Source organism: Drosophila rhopaloa, unplaced genomic scaffold (genome assembly GCF_018152115.1).
Source record: "Drosophila rhopaloa isolate 14029-0021.01 unplaced genomic scaffold, ASM1815211v1 contig_2, whole genome shotgun sequence".
NCBI classification, from domain to species: domain Eukaryota; kingdom Metazoa; phylum Arthropoda; class Insecta; order Diptera; family Drosophilidae; genus Drosophila; species Drosophila rhopaloa.
Window position 1 is genome coordinate 5293408 of NW_025335083.1, and position 18147 is coordinate 5311554.

At 35.3% G+C, this 18147-nt stretch overlaps 1 protein-coding gene across 1 annotated transcript in view; it reads right to left on the minus strand.

The window, feature by feature from the left end:
• LOC108048455 (probable G-protein coupled receptor CG31760) overlaps positions 1–18147 on the minus strand; it is a 35792-nt gene that overhangs the window by 11808 nt on the left and 5837 nt on the right. The window contains exons 3-4 of the mRNA XM_017129123.2: positions 9037–9476; positions 6520–6706 (exon numbers count right to left, since the gene is read on the minus strand). Of these exons, the coding sequence (XP_016984612.1) occupies positions 6520–6706; positions 9037–9456 (607 nt within the window). The 5' untranslated portion in view covers positions 9457–9476. The remainder of the gene's footprint in view (positions 1–6519; positions 6707–9036; positions 9477–18147) is intronic.

Here is an 18147-nt window from a genome sequence, read left to right on the forward strand (position 1 = left end):
AGCACAACGTTTTTTAAATAGCTAAACTTCAAGCACTGGGCAACAAAACCAATATTTTTTAATTTTCAGAAATACTTTAAACTATTTAATAATTTTGTGGCCTATTCAATACTGTATGCTATCAGCTAAATAATAATTTATGACTTATATCATATCTTAAAAAAGAAAATATCTCTAACACCACACTAAATTTTTAAGTAAACATATAAATAAATAAAATCCTTTTTTAACTATAGGCATTAGATTTAGTTGAATTGAAAAAAAGAACTCTAAGAAGCCGCTAAAATAATTTAAAGTTTTTAAAAATAAAGATATCCGAGAAATAGCTGCATTGGAATCACTGAAGTTTGACTTGTACTAAAGAAAAAAGGGAGGGAACGAAAGCGAAACGAGAATTGTTTACAAAGTAAACTTATTTAAATTCGATTACCGCAACTTCCGCTGTACTTTCTTTATTTTTATGTTTTAGTATGTATGGGGTTTGCTTATTTTCCTGTTTGTTTTTGTTGCTGCCACTATGGAAGGTACGCGTAACATCTCGGAAAGTTTCCCCCTCTTCATTCGGAAGAAAGCAACATGAACCGTGTACGTGCATTTTCTTAGTTGGTAAACTTTTTTGATTCGGTGAACAGGGAGTGAAATTGAAACAAAGGATCTGTGATGTGGCAGTTTAGTTCGTGAGTTAAGTGGCAGTGTATGTTTACTTCTGCCATCATTGTTGTAGTGACAGAGTTTACTTAACTGACTGGCGTTAGAAAATAAAGTGTACACCAGTGTGAAAAACATGTATTAAGATAATAATGGGATAGCAAAGCACTAAGTTAATATAATGTTTGAAGTGATAACAAAAATTAATCATAACAATTTAAGGTACTTTCGGGAAGGTTTTAATAGAAAAACTAAAGTGTTTGCTTGAACTAATTTTAGATAGTAAAATGAGAAAGATGGAACGATAAAGACGAGTGCCACGATTATTAAATACCAATTAATCTGTTAAAGAATTTCAGAATAAGGAATATCTTACTGTTTGACATTAATATCTTATTAATTTCTGAAACATTAATTATATAATTTTGTAACTAGTCTCTATCATGTTTTTGCAAAATGATAAGTCTATTTAATTTTACAGCTTAAAATGGTTCTTTAACAATGAAATAGTTACTCTTACATAATACTTTCAATATTCTAACACATCCCGTAAAAGTAACTATTTTAATAGTAAACAAGAAAGGAAAGCTAACTTCGGGCGGAGCCGAAGTTGATATACCCTTGCAGAATACTCTGTAAATTATATTTTCCAAAATTATTCATATGATGCATTCTTAATTCTCATAAAAAATCCCAACTTCGTAACTTTAAAAACACCAAAGTTATGGCATTCCGATCAATCACTTATATGGCAGCTATAGGATATAGTCGGTCGATCCTTATGAAGTTTGGTAGGTCGGATTGATTGGCCAAAAATAAAACCCATAGAAAATCCCAACTTCCTAACTTTACAAACACCAAAGTTATGGCATTTCCGATCAATCAGTTATATGGCAGCTATAGGATATAGTCGGCCGATCCTTATAAAATTTGGTACGTCAAATTGATTGGCCAAATACAAAACACATAGAAAATCCCAACTTCCTAACTTTACAAACACCAAAGTTGTGGCATTTCCGATCGTTCAGTTATATGGCAGCTATACTATATAGTCGGCCGATCCTTAAAAAATTTGGTACGTCAAATTGATTGGCCAAATGTAAAACCCATAGAAAATCCCAACTTCCTAACTTTAAAAACACCAAAGTTATGGCATTTCCGATCGTTCAGTTATATGGCAGCTATAGGATATAGTCGGCCGATCCCGGCCGTTCCGACTTATATACTGCGTGCAAAGGAAAGAAGGGTGTGTGCAAAGTTTCAACTCGATAGCTTTAAAACTGAGAGACTAGTTTGCGTAGAAACAGACAGACGGACAGACGGACATGGCTATATCAACTCAGGAGGTGATCCTGATCAAGAATATATATACTTTATAGGGTCGGAGATGTCTCCTTCACTGCGTTGCACTCTTTTGACCAAAATTATAATACCCTCTGCAAGGGTATAAAAAGGTAAACAACATAAACAACTTATATTTCCAAGTTACTTAAATAAAAGAGTGGCATAACTTTGAGTATTGGACCAACTAAATTTTGTTATACCCTTGCAGAGGGTATTATAATTTTGGTCAAAAGTGTGCAACGCAGTGAAGGAGACATCTCCGACCCTATAAAGTATATATATTCTTGATCAGGATCACCTCCTGAGTTGATATAGCCATGTCCGTCTGTCCGTCTGTCCGTCTGTCTGTCCGTCTGTCTGTTTCTACGCAAACTAGTCTCTCAGTTTTAAAGCTATCGGATTGAAACTTTGCACACACCCTTCTTTCCTTTGCACGCAGTATATAAGTCGGAACGGCCGGGATCGGCCGACTATATCCTATAGCTGCCATATAACTGATTGATCGGAAATGCCATAACTTTGGTGTTTGTTAAGTTAGGAAGTTGGGATTTTCTATGGATTTTATTTTTGGCCAATCAATCCGACCTACCAAATTTCATAAGGATCGGCCGACTATATCCTATAGCTGCCATATAACTGATTGATCGGAAATGCCATAACTTTGGTGTTTGTAAAGTTAGGAAGTTGGGATTTTCTATGGATTTTATTTTTGGCCAATCAATCCGACCTATCAAATTTCATAAGGATCGGCCGACTATATCCTATAGCTGCCATATAACTGAACGATTGGAAATGCCATAACTTTGTTGTTGTTAAAGTTAGGAAGTTCGGATTTTTTATGAGTATTAAGAATGCATCATATGAATAATTTTGGAGAATATAATTTACAGAGTATTCTGCAAGGGTATATCAACTTCGGCTCCGCCCGAAGTTAGCTTTCCTTTCTTGTTATGTTTGTGTTAATATTATATATAACTTTTTCCTACACCTTGTAGACATATGTGTATCCTTTTCATCCTTCTCTGTACCACTATCCCGAGAAATGTGGTCGGGACAAAACGCTTATGGTAAACAACATTTCGCAATGGCTGTCAGTCGGGTTTCACCTGAGAAAGTAACACATTGCGTCAGGTCCAAAAACGGGAATGATGTGCCTATGGGTCACGGGCTCATTCATCATCCGCTCTGCCATTTTGTTCCGCACTCGTCCGTATTCCTTCATCAATCTTTTTTCCGCTTTTTTTGGATAGTTGGATAATTTATTGCCCCCCTTGGGCATGTTTTTGTTTCACTCGTAGCAAAGGTGTTGCAAAATATGTAACAACAATTGTAGCAATTTGTGTGTGCCTTTTTTCTTGGCTGTCGGACCAAACAAAAGTTTCGGAGTGTGTAAAATTGGCAATTATTCAAACTACAGTCAGACATGTTTTTGCTGTCTCCTACGTGGGTTTTTGCAGATGTCAGGTGTTTCAGGAATAATTAAATTTACCCGAGATTCGGTTTACCTGAAAACGTACTTCAGGGGGCAATATTCGGCGACTCTTTTGGGGGAAACAACAAGCTGAAGAGAATATTTTCAATTGCAAATTGTTGTGCGTTTTTAAAAAATGAAATATGCATTTTTACATGTTCGTGTTTAATTAAAAATTTAATATCAAAAAAGTTAGACCGATTTTTCTAACTTTGCTTAACTTTCAAGTGGGATACATTTATTCTTTGTTTCGCCTTCTCTGCAGTGCTATATTTTATATTTTTATTTATTGCAAAATGCATTGCAAGGTTGTATTTAAACTGATTATTTAATTTTTTACATTTTCTTTGTCAATAAAATCAAGTTTTTTTTTAAGGCATTAAAACCTAGTGATATTGATAGTTACTAGCTTAGTTGGTAAATCCATTACGTTGCCTACAGGCAGAGATGGGTTCGGTCTACCTAAAAGAAGCCTAACCTAATGGTTTTATCTGTCCTTAAAATTGAAAGGATATTTCAATGCCCCTCACGCACATTTTCTTTTAATCCTTAAATAGGCAATGGATTCTTCCCTGAGCCTCTCTCTGCACTTCTCACGTCCTGCAGTCAAGCCAGTGACATCATTTCAGGTTGCTGACGCTGTTGCCCCTTTTAAATTGGCTTAAATTTATTCGATTTGCGAGAGCACTTTATACGAATAATTTATGCACCGCATCAAAATTTCAAGAGTCAACACAGTCGGCCAAGGGTTAGATAGAAGCAAGTGCCAAAATTGTATTCAAGCTGCTGCCCTCCTGTTGCTCCTGCACTCAACAGGATGATGGAACAATAAAAACAGCAGCAACAAAGGGCTCCAATTTGCCTTCGCTTTATACGATTTTCGCTGACACGCCTCACCTTTTTGAGCACGAACAGAGCGAGTGACGGCAGGAAAACCCAGATATTGCTGTCTGGCAGGCGAGAGGTTGACTGCCTCAAGACGGTGTGGAAATCATGGCCATAATGGCAACTTGAGCGCTCCAACACTTCCAGCTCCCCCTATTATCCCGATCCGAAGAGACCCAGGAACCAGAGCTTCTGCGATGAGTTCATTGTGCGTTTTGTGCTTCGACTCGCCCTTGACTATGCATGACACACTGGTATCATTTTATTGGATGATTCATACACTTTTAGAAAAATGTGACATCTTTAACGCCTACCTTAACTAATCCTTTAATCCTGAGATGTTATCCTAGTTGTCAAAAACCACCGGATTTTAACCACCAGCCAAAAGCTCTTAAAACTAAGTGGAAAGGTCGCAAAATCAAGACATTCTTTAAAACTAATTTATTTTTAGAATGTTTTACTCCTTTTTCTTAACATAGAAATGCACAAATAATCTCCCAAAAATTCAGCCATGCAGGTCATTATAGAGATTCCTTACCTTAATATATATTTCTTTTCTTATTTATTTATTTAAACATAATTAGCTTAACGAGAAAAGGTTGCTAGGGTCTTTGACTCGGAATTTGTACATTTTGAATTATATTTAGTTTGTTTGTAAAATTTGTATATACTCGATAACTTTTCTTGACGATCTAGTGTTACATATATGTTACATTGCAATAAAATTAGTTTTTACAGGAAATCAAAGGTGAGTGCAAAATTGTATAAAAGTTTTAGCTACAACTATAATTTATCTTTTTATATACATAAATAGTTTAGTTTATAATGCTATTATATAACATATATCAAAATTGGAATTTAGGATAGCAACATTTATTTTTATTTCCATAAAACGATAAGTTACAAAAAAATTGTCATTTAAAAACCAACATTTTAAATTAAAATGGGTACATATAATTTCTTTCACTCCATCACTTTGCTGAGCATTGTCAAGGCTGCTGTTGGGCGACTGGCAACTGGGATCAGAATGAAAGTCTTGTCCTGACAGCCGCGCGACAGCATTGGGGTTGACAACGAACGACGCACTTGTGGCGCATCAAGCAATGCCGACGCTTCGTCCTTTTTCCCTTCGCCTCCCCAGCTCCCCACCTCCCCCATCACCCCTCTCAGTTCATATGCACTGTCCTCTACCGTTGTTAGTCCCAATGTTAACGTTGTTGCCGTAGATTTAATTTAAAGTTCACATTGTGCGTTGTGTCATCTGTCGCATTCGTTCTTGTTCTCCACTGTGATTTACCCACGAAGCTTTTACAGGAACATCGTCAGCAAGAACAAATGAAGGGCGGCAGAGTACGGGGGTCCAAAAGGAACAGATTTTTGTGAAATTAAGCAAGGACATGCATGGCAATAAGTACAAATACACAAGCATTTTTCAAGGTTCGAGGGCTAAATGAAATCTTTACACAACAGAAGGGAATCAGATTTCCACTTAAGGGATATAAGATATTGTGTTTGAATTTGGGATGACTAAAAACTGTCGTATAAAAAAAAATCATTGAATGCTGAGAGAAAATATAATACGGAATTTAAAGAGATTTCTCTGACAACTTACGGGATTAAAAAAAAACTTTTGGTAATAACAAACTTGTATTATATTTTCTAGTAATACGAATTCCGCTTAAAAGATGACACTTTCCTGTCTCATGGAATTTTATCAAAATTAAATCTGAATACTGCAGAAAAGCCTTTACTGGCCAATCATTATTAACTCTGATACTCTCGATATTTAAAAGCATTAATCTAAAGTTGTGTGCTGTAAAACTCCATATCCCAAGCCATACACAATTCCCAAATAAAGGTTAAGTAAGATATTCCCACCATGCCCACAAAAAATAACTTTAAATGTCCGCCATTCAATAAAAAGTTTGGGAACTGAATTCATATCGATACAGTTAAGCCCACGCACACACACTTTAATCGGCTCCGAGTGTGAGCCACTCGTATTGACTTTGGTACATATATGAATTTTCCAGCAGGAAAATGTCATTCTGCTGCGATAACAGACCAAACATCGCCCACACGCAAACAAAATCAATAATCGATGATGGGATAAAAAATATATACATATGAGGGCAGTAAGGTAGGTGGAATTATTTCCTGTTCAAACTCACCGCCGTGCCGAATGATGCCGACTTCCTGGAGTATCGAGGCGGCCAAATCGGCTTTCTGTCTGGAGCTCTCGAATCTTTCCGAGTTGATGGGCACTTGTAGGGGTCGATATAGGGTCGAGATGCACAATGTCCCCAAATTCTCGGTGGCAATGTCGTGTATCGTCACCAGCGATTGTTCGATAGCCGTCTGTTAATGGTTAGGGAATCGGCCATTATTACTATTATTATTATCTGAATAGGTTTAAAATGGGGTGGAATCAGTGTAAGTATGCATGGGACGAAAATTCATTAAATTGTAAACCTATAAACTTTTAAATAGTAAATCCAATATACATTTTTTGTAAACTGTAAATTTAAATTAATTTCATACAGCAATTATCCAATTAGTAATTTTCAAAACCAAAAATCTATTTGGTTTTCCATTATTATTTACTTCCTTCCTATGTTTTTTTTCAGTGCCTATTCATGCTTTGCGGCTACCCAAATCATTTTTTGTTGCCTATTCAAGTCTTTGTTTTTTTGCGTTTGCCTTCCGCTGACAAACGCATTAAAAATACATTTTAGGTTAAACAAAAATTCATGGTGCTCGACCATTATATCGTAATTTTTCTTTTAGACCCTTTCATCGTTTGAGTGGAAAATTACGTTATTGGCTTTTCTTTTTATTCTTTAATTTTCCACTGCGTCCTAGGTACCCAAAAAAGTTGGCTTTGTTTTGACTTTAAATTGTTAAAAACAAAGGAACAACTTTAAAATGAAAACTTTAGGCGGAATTATCGCTTGAAGCCTGTATTGTTAGGGGAATGTTTTGTCTACTGCTGTACAAACCAAAACAACAAGTTTTTCAAGAGATATGGAGAGCCAATGTTTAAGTGCACTAAAATTTTCCCCAAAGAACTTTCCACTACAAGTATCTACACCAGAATCCGCTCGGCTTAACTGCTAACCATTTAACCTAATTAACTGCGCCTATTATGTGCACATAAACCGCAAGCAAATACGCGAAAATTGTTTTCAAAATATACTTAGGGAAAATGAATAGGTATGTGGAGCATTGGTAAATTTGTCGGCTGTAAATTCAGTATAATATAATTATATGAAAATTAATTATTTTCCCCCGTAAAGGGAATTATAAATTAATTCAAAGGACTAACATAGTTGATTCTAAAAATATAAAAAATAACTGTTTTAATTTTAAGTCGGACGACTATGTCATATACATAGCTGCCATAGAATCGAAAAATTAAATTAGAAAATTAAAAAATTAAATTAAACAAATCGAAAAATAGTCGTTTTCAGAATTTATTATATTTGTAATAGCTGAGATGTTTTTATTCTGGTGTATTACCATAATAACACAAATACATTACCATGAAATATTTTTCTGAAAGCACTATATTTATCGTCTTCATTGAGCATCATTAAGTGCACACTAAATAATCACTTGTTAAATGGGGAATTTGAAGTAGACCGTGATGCAATCGCAATTCAATATAATTCCGCCGAGGGCCCTAAGGTGCAAAACGCACTTCCAACGCAGCAATTAGCTTAAAGTCCCCCTTTCCCGCTCTTGAACAACACTTATTCTCATTATTTCAATTGCACTCCTGTGTAATTGAAGCTTAAATGGGGTTAGCACTAGGCAACACGGAATGGCTGCCATCTGTGAATACACTTTTGCTTTAAATGTTTGATGAAATTTATGAACCCACTTTGTATATATAGACATTTAGTTAAACAGACATATAACAGTGACTAGTATTATTTTTTCCGGCTTTATGGAAAATAAAGCAATATCATAAATATCATAGATATATTTTATAAAAACGTATATATACCTTACATTAAGAACCAAAAAAACTAAACTTGAAATAAGTTAAATTTTCTAAACAGGAACAGAATGGGATTCGGTTTTATTTCCAGATAACAATTATCAGTTGGAAGACCATTTTGACAATTAAGGGCCGGGTTTTCGCGTCCCTGTCAGAGTCCCAGATAGCAATTTACCCGAAAAAGTTAAAGACCAGATAAAGCAAAATGAGCTTCTCGACGTCTGTAATTTATTAGAACGAGAATGCAGAAAAAGTTGCTGTTAAGTACAGAATTAAAGCCCGAGCAAAGGGTTGCTTTGATTGTAAATTGACTTCTATTCTTCCGGATCTGGGTTCTATAATCCGCTGTCTTTGTATCGAGCGAAAAATAATTTAAAAGGGTCGGGTTCCGGTTAGTATAAGCTCTTACATTGAGTAAAGCAAATTTTCTTTTCAAAGACTTTATCTGTCTAAGAAATTTTAGCAGAAGGACAAGAAACCGGCCCTAACTTTGATAAAAACTTTGTAATAGATCAACAACCAAATTTAAATTTAACGTAATTTCTAACCCATCTTAGTTTAGATTCTTGTATTTCATCCTTATATATTTCGATATTTAGTCTTCATATATTTTGTGGCTTGTTTGGTATTGTCCTTTTGAGAGCTGTACTGTTGTGAGTTTATTTAGTGGGCTATGTAGACTTACCCGTGTGACTGTGTTGCCATCTCCAATTCGCACGATGTTTTTGAATGGATCGTCCAGAATGGCCCAGTTGGCCGAGGGCTTATCCCCACCGGCCGTTGATGTCGATGACGTGGTTGCAGTGGGTGATGTTGCTCCGGCTGCCGTTGTCGTCGTCGTGTAGTTGTCCAATGTTGTTGCGGTGGCCTCGGGATTTGTGGCAGTGGTTGCAGCAGCCGCGTGTTTTGCAAATGCGACCAGCAGCAACAAGTGCAGCCACAGAAGAGGGACGGACCGCGTCGTTAGCCAAGTGTCGCTGGCCACGTGTTGCTGCCCCTGGCAGACGCCATCTGGAGGACATGCCCCGCCTCCCGCCCCAGGTGATCCTTTGTCCGCCGCCCCCTTCTTCCTCTTGCGCCTCACCGCATTGTGCCAGCATCTCATTGTTATTTTCGCATTGGCAACTGCAAGAGAAGATTAGTGGTAGTAAGTGATGGCGTTTAAGTCGAATTTTAGCCCCTTAGCACCCCGAAATTCATAATGCCATTCTTCTGCTTAATTTTGATTATTTTGAGTGGGAATTATAAATCTACCTTTAAGAAAACAAGCTTTCATATATTTTGAAGTTCTCTTTTCTATAGTAATTTATTAACGTAAAATGCAAATAAATAAATTTTAAAATGTGATTAATTTGAATTTTTTTAAAACAAAAGAACTTCTACTGATGTTTTCCACCACAGATGTAGAAACATCATTTGATTGCCAATTTATTATTCTCATTTAGCTTTAAAAAGTCTAAGGTAAAAACTTTCGTTATTTATATATTTAAATTTAATTAACGAAATGCCTTTGACAAAAGATTTCAAATGATTTGAGTTACTTTAAATTGGAAACTAATGCAAGTCAATACTACAATTTAACTTAAACTGTATTTTTCCCACTTTTTCTATCATAGAATTTTTCAATAACTCATACGCCTGGCACAAAAAAAGGGAAAATGAACTTCAATCGATTGGAACATTAGCGCTGCACAGACATATTTTTTTAGCCAGTCCATTATTATGCTTTCTTACAAATGACAGCCATTTTTCTGTGTTTGAAAGCACTGCAAATAAAAGAGTGGCGTTGGTATTGAAGGATGTGGGGGAGTTACCTCTTTCAGAACAGGAAAGCCATTTTTATGACAACCCCCTTTTGATTGTAACATGTGCAGACTGGAGTGGTCTGAAACCTAAGTCCAAAACTTACTTTCGTGCCTCTCAACTCAAATGCAAAATGTGTGTAGCGTTTCCCTTTTTTTCTACGCGTTTTATTTGATATTTACATTTCGCTCGCTTTCACTGAGGCGAGGTGGAAATGGGTCGGATCTGAAAGTGTTTTCCCCCCATTCCCCTTTTATATTATTTATGTCTTTGGTATTTATTTACGAGTTGGTTTCATTCAGAGCCAAGCTACGGTCGTTTCGGGTAAGCAAATCGCTATCTGTCCATGCACTTACTTTCCTGTCAGCTCTTTCTCCACCTTCTGACTTTCACGAGTTCCTTTTGGTTTTGTTTACACTTGCCCTGGCCATAAATAAATATATCAACAATTTATTTATGTATCGGCTCAATAATTTTGGCATGTGCTAAAAGCTAAAGTGAAACAGATGACGGGTAATTGGGCGTTGGTAAGGAAAATAAAAAAAATGAATAAAGTTTGGGAATTTAGACAAAGTTTAAAAATTGACCATATAGTATAAAAAATTTTTATATTTTTATATACTTCACTTCAGAGAAAATTATAAATAATAAAGAATTTAACTAATTATTGTTTCAATAAGAAGTAATAAAATACGGCGTGGAAGGAAAAACTCAAAGTTTCATATTACTCATACGCCACGTGGTAAGTTAAAATAATTTGATTAATCAAAGGCAACGGTACGTATGAGTGACAAACTGTGAATTTAATACAGATGTACATTTGTCAAAAAACCTTATTCTTACCGTTTAAAGAAAACAATTTTGAATCTAAGACTTCCCACAATTGTTTCAAAGTTTATAAATAATTTGATTTATCAAGGGCAACGGTACGTATGAGTGACAAACTTTGAATTTAATACATATTCATATGTACATTTGTAAGAAAAACCTTACCCTTACCGTTTAAAGAAAACAATTTGGAGTCTAAGACTTCCCGCAATGGTTTCAAAGTTTATAATTACACATACGCAACGTGGTAAGTTAAAATAATTTGATTTACCAAAGGCAACGGTACGTATGAGTGACAAAATTTGAGATTAATACAGACCCTGAAACGAATTTTATTTCTAACAATCGTTTAAAAAAAAAAGTACTTTAAATGATTCTTTCCTGAGTTTTTTATAACTTTAATTTCACACTTATTTGATTTAAACAGAATATTAATTTTTAATGTGAATGTTATCTTTTATTTTGCAAAAATTCTGCCTCGTTTGTCCAGAAACCCTTTCCCCATATCGTATCCACTTTCTAAAGCTGTAACCACCACTTAGCCCCAAACTCTTTTTGCATGAGCCATTTGTTGGCGTACGGTAAATGTTTATAAAAAAATTTACCAGCCATTTGAACTTGACTGACGACAGCATGTGGGTTATGATGATGATGGTGGGGTGGGATGACGCCACCCACACCGCTCCTTGTTTATATTTATTGTTTACAGTTGGAAAAGCCCCACTTCTCCATCGCTGGGCGCGTTTTTCGCGTTTCATGAGCATGACTAAGCAGCGACCCCGGGATGAAGAACACACACATGCCCAGAGCGCCAGACGAGCAGCGATGCCGAAGAAATATGAGCAATATGCAAAGAATCGAGTGGGTAGCTCTTTACTGGCTTTGGCACCAGGAGTTCGTAGCCAAATGCTGTGAAAGGGTTCGGAGCACACACCTCACACAAGTCAACCTAAACCGAAAAAAAGAGACTTGTAAGCGGAAATGCTGTTCAACATGGCTGCCAGTTGTGGTTCATCCTTTCTATTTGCAGGCTAAAATAAGCATGAACGGGGATAAAAAGATAAAAGTCCCTCTAAATCTGTGCCGAGCATATATGTATGTATGTAGGTGGCATATGTATGAATCAAAAACTCTCGACAGCAAAAGTCTGCCTGAAAGTGAGTTTATATAAATTGTTCCTACACTCAGAAATTCCAGTATATCAAAAGTATCTCATTTTAGGCCGAACTCCTAGTCTAAAGAACGTTATTGTCCATATTCAAGTATAAGTTATACTTAAACCAAGTGCGATTTGTTAAAAAAAATTATCTGATTATGTCGAAAATTTTACGGAACCTATGTTGAAACTTAAATCTGGTCGGATTTATTCGTTAATAATGTGTGAAATATTTTTAAACATGGATCAATCACTGTCTTGTTTCTTATGGTAATAATATAACATAGATACATTTTTAACTAGAATAATTTTTTAAAAATCACTTTTATTTAAGTTTTTGGAAAATAATTTTAAAAAGTGATTTTATACTTTAAAACCGTTTTACTTGCGTATCGGCTTTCCCGTTTCTGCTTTTAAATTATAAAGGTCTGGATTTTGATTCAAAAAAATAAAGATATATAACCAGCAGAGCTTAATAAAAATATTGGAAAAAGTAGAAGTCTTAATATTAACGTAATAAAATCTAGAAAGTCATGTCAAACCATTCAAGACACCCTCTTTATATAAAAACTTTTTTTTCATATGTTCCGTTGAAAAACCTATATGAAGCAGACTCATGTTAATAAGTGTAAAAAACATGCAGTTCGGTTCTCATGTTTGCTCCCATTAAAAGTTTCAAAATGTTTTTGTTTTCTGTCCTCCAGCTTGTCGCATTTGTTGTGGCTTGCAAAAACATTTTTTGGGTTCTCTTCGAACCTTTTTTTACTTTATGAATATTGAATTTTATTTGACTTTGGCCTGGTTCATGTAGTAAATGCAAAAAGTGGTTCGATTGGCTGAAGCTTAAATTAATGAAAAGGAAGTGCTTGCAGGTTGAATTCGTTTTAACACTTTTTGTAAACTTTAAGGTTTTTTTTATTTTTTTTTAGTTTAAAAAAAATGTAATTTGATAGAAGGATACATTTTAGTTTTTTAGCTACTTTGTTTAACTTAAAATTTTAACTAATTGTCTGCATATAATGCCGTAAAAATAAGAACCAATAAGCATATTCTAGCCATTAAACTATTTATTTAGGTGTTTCTTTTAGAACTTGGTAAAATGTTATCCTGAGCACATCAGACCTCAATTTGATCCACCTACATTTCTGGAAAATTAAGCCCATCTGAAAGGAAAATCCGCTTCCACTTTGCATGCTATGCATATAATCCAAGAAAATGTTTCCATGTGCCCTATTTTATCATAACTAAGCCTGTGGCTAATGCCGATTCTGGTTCTTGGGGGTCCTGCCAATCATTTCGACCACGCCTATCAAACATTTGAAATCTTTGGGACAATTTTCCGGTACCCGCTAAATCCGCTTTTCCCATGAATTAGCCAAGGTCGCCGCTGGGGGGTTTTTGGGGATGAGAAAAACTCCTGAGGCTTGCATTAATTTAATGAGGTTCCATCTGCCTTTGATTTGCCTGCGGTTCATTTTTTTCGACCATCCCAATTTCTTTTTCGGTCCGAGTGTCGACAGACGTTGAAGGAAATGAAACGTTTCGACGCCTTTTCACTGGCTTTCCTTGCCGGCTTTCCTTTCCTTTGCCTTTATTTGCCAACTGCCTGCGGTCAGAACGTCACAACTCAACTGGAATAAGTGAAGTTGTCAGAAGGGTGTTTTCGTTGTTGTTCCTGGGATTCCTTAAGCTGTTTGACTGTCATGTGTTTTGCATAATGCTCTGGACTCTATTGAACATTTGATTTGACATGGATCCACTTTCCCTTGTGTGGGCAAATTAGGTTGTAAAAATTGGCTCGAAGATTAAGTTGATCAGTGTCCGTTGCGCAATAGGTCTTGAAAAAATGTATGCAATTTATCTAACCAATTTTATATATGGGATAGTGTCAGAAAATTTAGCTCTTTCTTTTTATGTTGGTAATCTTTATGAAAACAGTATTTATTCTGCAGTCATTTTTTATTTGTATACGTTGTCTGCCATTTCTTCGCTCTCCGGATGACTTAACTTATTTACTAAATTGCCATTTATCAAATCAACTCCAAAAATAAACAAAAAATAGATAACAGCCATATTATAAAGTCATAAAAAAACACACAATAAGCTAAAGAATTCTTCGAGATTAGACGAAAAGCGGAAAAAGGGCAGTAAACATAAAATCATAAAAATCAAATCTTTGCAGAGCTGAAACCATCGCATATGAGCGGAATAAATGCATTGCAATGGATTGCCAGATGCTTGTCGTCCTTTTTAGCGGGCACTTTCCGGCACATAAAGCACATGAAATTATTATGATCGAAAATCAATGACAAAGAAAACTGACAAAATCAGCAGAATGTGACTAAGGCGGACAATTGCTGGGGGAGCAGACTGAATGAAAGAAGCTCTTACTGGCGAGCCCTAAATGGGGCTTAAAGGACGCTTGACCCTCCCCCAAGCAATGCTCCCATTTTGAGAGACGCACAAATGTGTAAAGCAGATAAAAACGTGCTTATGAAAAGGTCCCAGAAGGCATAGATATAGTTTATGCGATGAAAGGCAGCCATGGTCCCCGAAATAAAGCCACTGACCGAGGGGCGAAAGTGTGGGAAGCCTGCTAAACAGCTCAAAGTTTGTTAGCTTTTTCCCTCAAACGAGGAAGTAATTTAACCCGTTTCCATAAACAAAAGTTTACTTTCATGTCTGGAACTTTGGACAGGTGCAAGTGTTTTTCCTGTGGCCTTTAAGGCAGCCGAGTCCAAAGGCAACAGAAAGTGTCGTGAAAACTGCAACGACAATATCTGAGATAGCAGCTACAGCATATCAATATGGCTGCTGGCACTAATAGCACCATCAGAAGCAGAATCACAAAAACTATCGTTGAGAAAAAAATAAAAAAAAATAATTTGTGACCCTTTGCTTCTGATGAAATTTTTGGACATAAAATGAAACATACGAAAAATACTTAGAAAAAATACTTTTTTATTTCTGAATAATATTAAACGTAGTTCTTCTAACGTAAGCGTACCTTTTTTTAATACCTTACTATTTAAAATAGTTGCATTTTGAGTTATCTCCGATAACTGGTTCAAGCACTTTGAGCACAAGTGAACCCACAAGTAGTACTCTAAAAAGTTAAGATTTTTTTAAGTAGGACCTTTTCAGTAGCCTACATCCCTTAATAGTGTAGAATATTCTTAAAATTTAAGTTTTATTTTTGGTCAAAATCGTTAATAGGCTGGGGTCTTAATTTATTTTTTAATTATTTATTTATTAATCTAAAAACTATATTTTTATACGAAAGTGTAACTATTTTATATTCAATTAATTGGTTAATTAATTTCAATAACATTCAGAATCTAATAAGATTAATCATTAGTTAAGAAGTACTTTAGGAATAAAGTCAACAGGATATTCAAATAAAAATCAATGGTCAGGTTGGTACATTTTCATTATTTACAAATATTTATTAACCTATCATGATGCAGCAACCTTTTCCCTAATGAAATCCCACCCAAAACATTTGGTTCAGAGCTTATGAAGGTCAAATAGAGCCAAGTAGCAGTCCCTAGAGCAAAAGCATTAGCAAAGGCAATAGTAATATTAACAAGATGCCGCAAAATCAGAAGACACAGCAAAATATAAAACAGCAACAGTAAGACCGAAAGTCAATTGACCAATATTTATATAAAAAGCAGCAATAGAAGTGAAAAAGAAATAGGGAAAATAAAAAATAAACTAATAAACATGTTGACAAATTTTGTCTCTGCTCGTTTTACTCGCGTTTTATTGCAATTCCTTTTTTTCGAGCTCGGCCCTTTTAAACGCATGTCATGTGGAAAAATACGCTGAAGAACACATCTTGAAGCTGGCGGAAGGAATGCGAAAAAATAGTCGGCGACCAGAAGGGGAACCCCACTAAAAAAGACTTACTACAAACAGCAGAAAAAACAGCTCGGAATTCAGGAGCAGCTGCGTTTGATGTCTTTACCCAGGATGCTGAAGGCGCTGGGCGGGAAGGAGGTTTTGACATTGCATTGCCCTCACGGCATAAATATTATATATAGTATACTTTTTAGTGTAGTGTACTCAGGGAGCAGAAGACAACAAAGCTGGTAATGCGAAGTGAAAATACTGAAAATGTTTTGGCATTTTAAGATATGAATTATTTTTGTTTTACGAAGCACGAAAACTATTTTCATTTCTCTCTCGAGCTTTAAAACAGAATACTTGAAACTTATTTCTTACCTAAAAGATATTTTGAATTCTGCTTATAATAATCGTATGATTGCTATTATAAATTCCTGCCGAAATATAACTTGCTTAAAACATTTTCCTACAAATTGAGTGTTTCTGCAAATTTTGATACTTCTGATGATACAATTTAAAATAAATAAGTTGAATCTAATTATATTAGAATTATTATTATTAGAATTGTCAACGGCTAAAACTTACTAATGACTTTAATACCTTACTAAAAATAATAAGCAGGAAAACGAATACGTAAAATATTTTAAAGTTCGTAAACGCTTAAATTTTAAATACTTTTGAGATATAATAAGCGAAAGCTCAAACAATTACAAGTACTTTGTATGTAAAAAGCATGACCCACCAAAAAAGGACAAATACATGTTTAAATAAAAAGGATGAAAGGGACTTTGTTAGACGACAGCTTCAGTGTCGCCATCGTTGCTGTCGCCGTGTCAACTGCAGTTTGCATATAAATTAGTGTAATTAAACGTCGAACAAGTGCTATAAAATGTCAGCAACAAAACTGTGGTTAATTGTGCTTTTGATGCTTTGGCAATAAGAATAAAGTAAGAGAGTGAAAGGAGCCGAGAACGAGTGTGTGGTTATAAAACATAATGACTCAACTTGATGGCACTTCAAATGCAGCACCGCCACAACTCAAGTGCAGTCGTCGCTCTTGCCAAAGAATTTGACGGTATTATAAAAACTTATTTAATAAAAAAAGAGAAAGGATAAGTGGATTACATCCGAAAATATTAAGTACGTACTTATAGTAGAGTATATTTGCCTTAAAAGATTTCTTAAAATATCCTAATGACTATTAAGAATTTTAAAAATGTTATATAAAAGGTTCAATATATTTATTTCATAGAAAATATATTTCTTTTTACTTATAAATTTATAAAAAAAAATCTTTGAAGCCCAGATTCCATGACTCGTGTCTCAAACTACCCAACATTTGTATTTCCCCCCTTTTTCGCACTTTTGCGACCATTATGTGCAGTAGCTGCCTTTAGAGACAGAATTCCGGCTTGTTTGCAACAGCTTCTTGGCACTTTTAAAAGGATTTTCCAACGTCAGTGTTTAAAAGGCAAGCAAAATTAAAATGGAAGCGCAAATTTGTTTCTGTTTGAAGGCAACTCTTTGGCGTTTGACTTTGGGGCCACGCCCATAGACACCCACTGGGAAATGCAAATGAATCTGCCCAAACAGTTTACAAAAATGCACGCCCTTCTGGATGCCACGCCCCTTTCCCTGGGTTTTAGACAAACCATTTTTGTTCACTTTGTCGGTATTTAGTTCTTTGCCCTGTGTTGGGAATTAAATGCAGATATATATATATACACATATAGATTTGAGTAATGAGAAAAGTTGGAATTGAGGGCAGAGCGGATTATTCATTAGCAGTGGCTGTTGCTCGGTTTTCAGCTGTTTTAAGATTGTTTTTTGGTGTCCCCCTGCATCGCTAATACCCGAATTAATTTGGCGAATTTCAGAGCTTAATTAGCATAACTGACCCCAAATCCAAATCTGTAATTAGAGTTTATATAAAAATGGTTAACCGGTAATATATATTTAAAAGCGTGAAAAATATGCTTACTTAAACAGTAAATTATTCAAATATTCTTATACCCTTGCAGAGGATATAATAATTTTAGTCAAAAGTTTGCAGCGCAATGAAGGACTCATTTTCGATCCAATAAAGTATATATATTTTTGGTCAGCATCACCAAGCGAGACGATCGTCCGTCTGTCCGTTTCTTTGTTATAAATCTATTT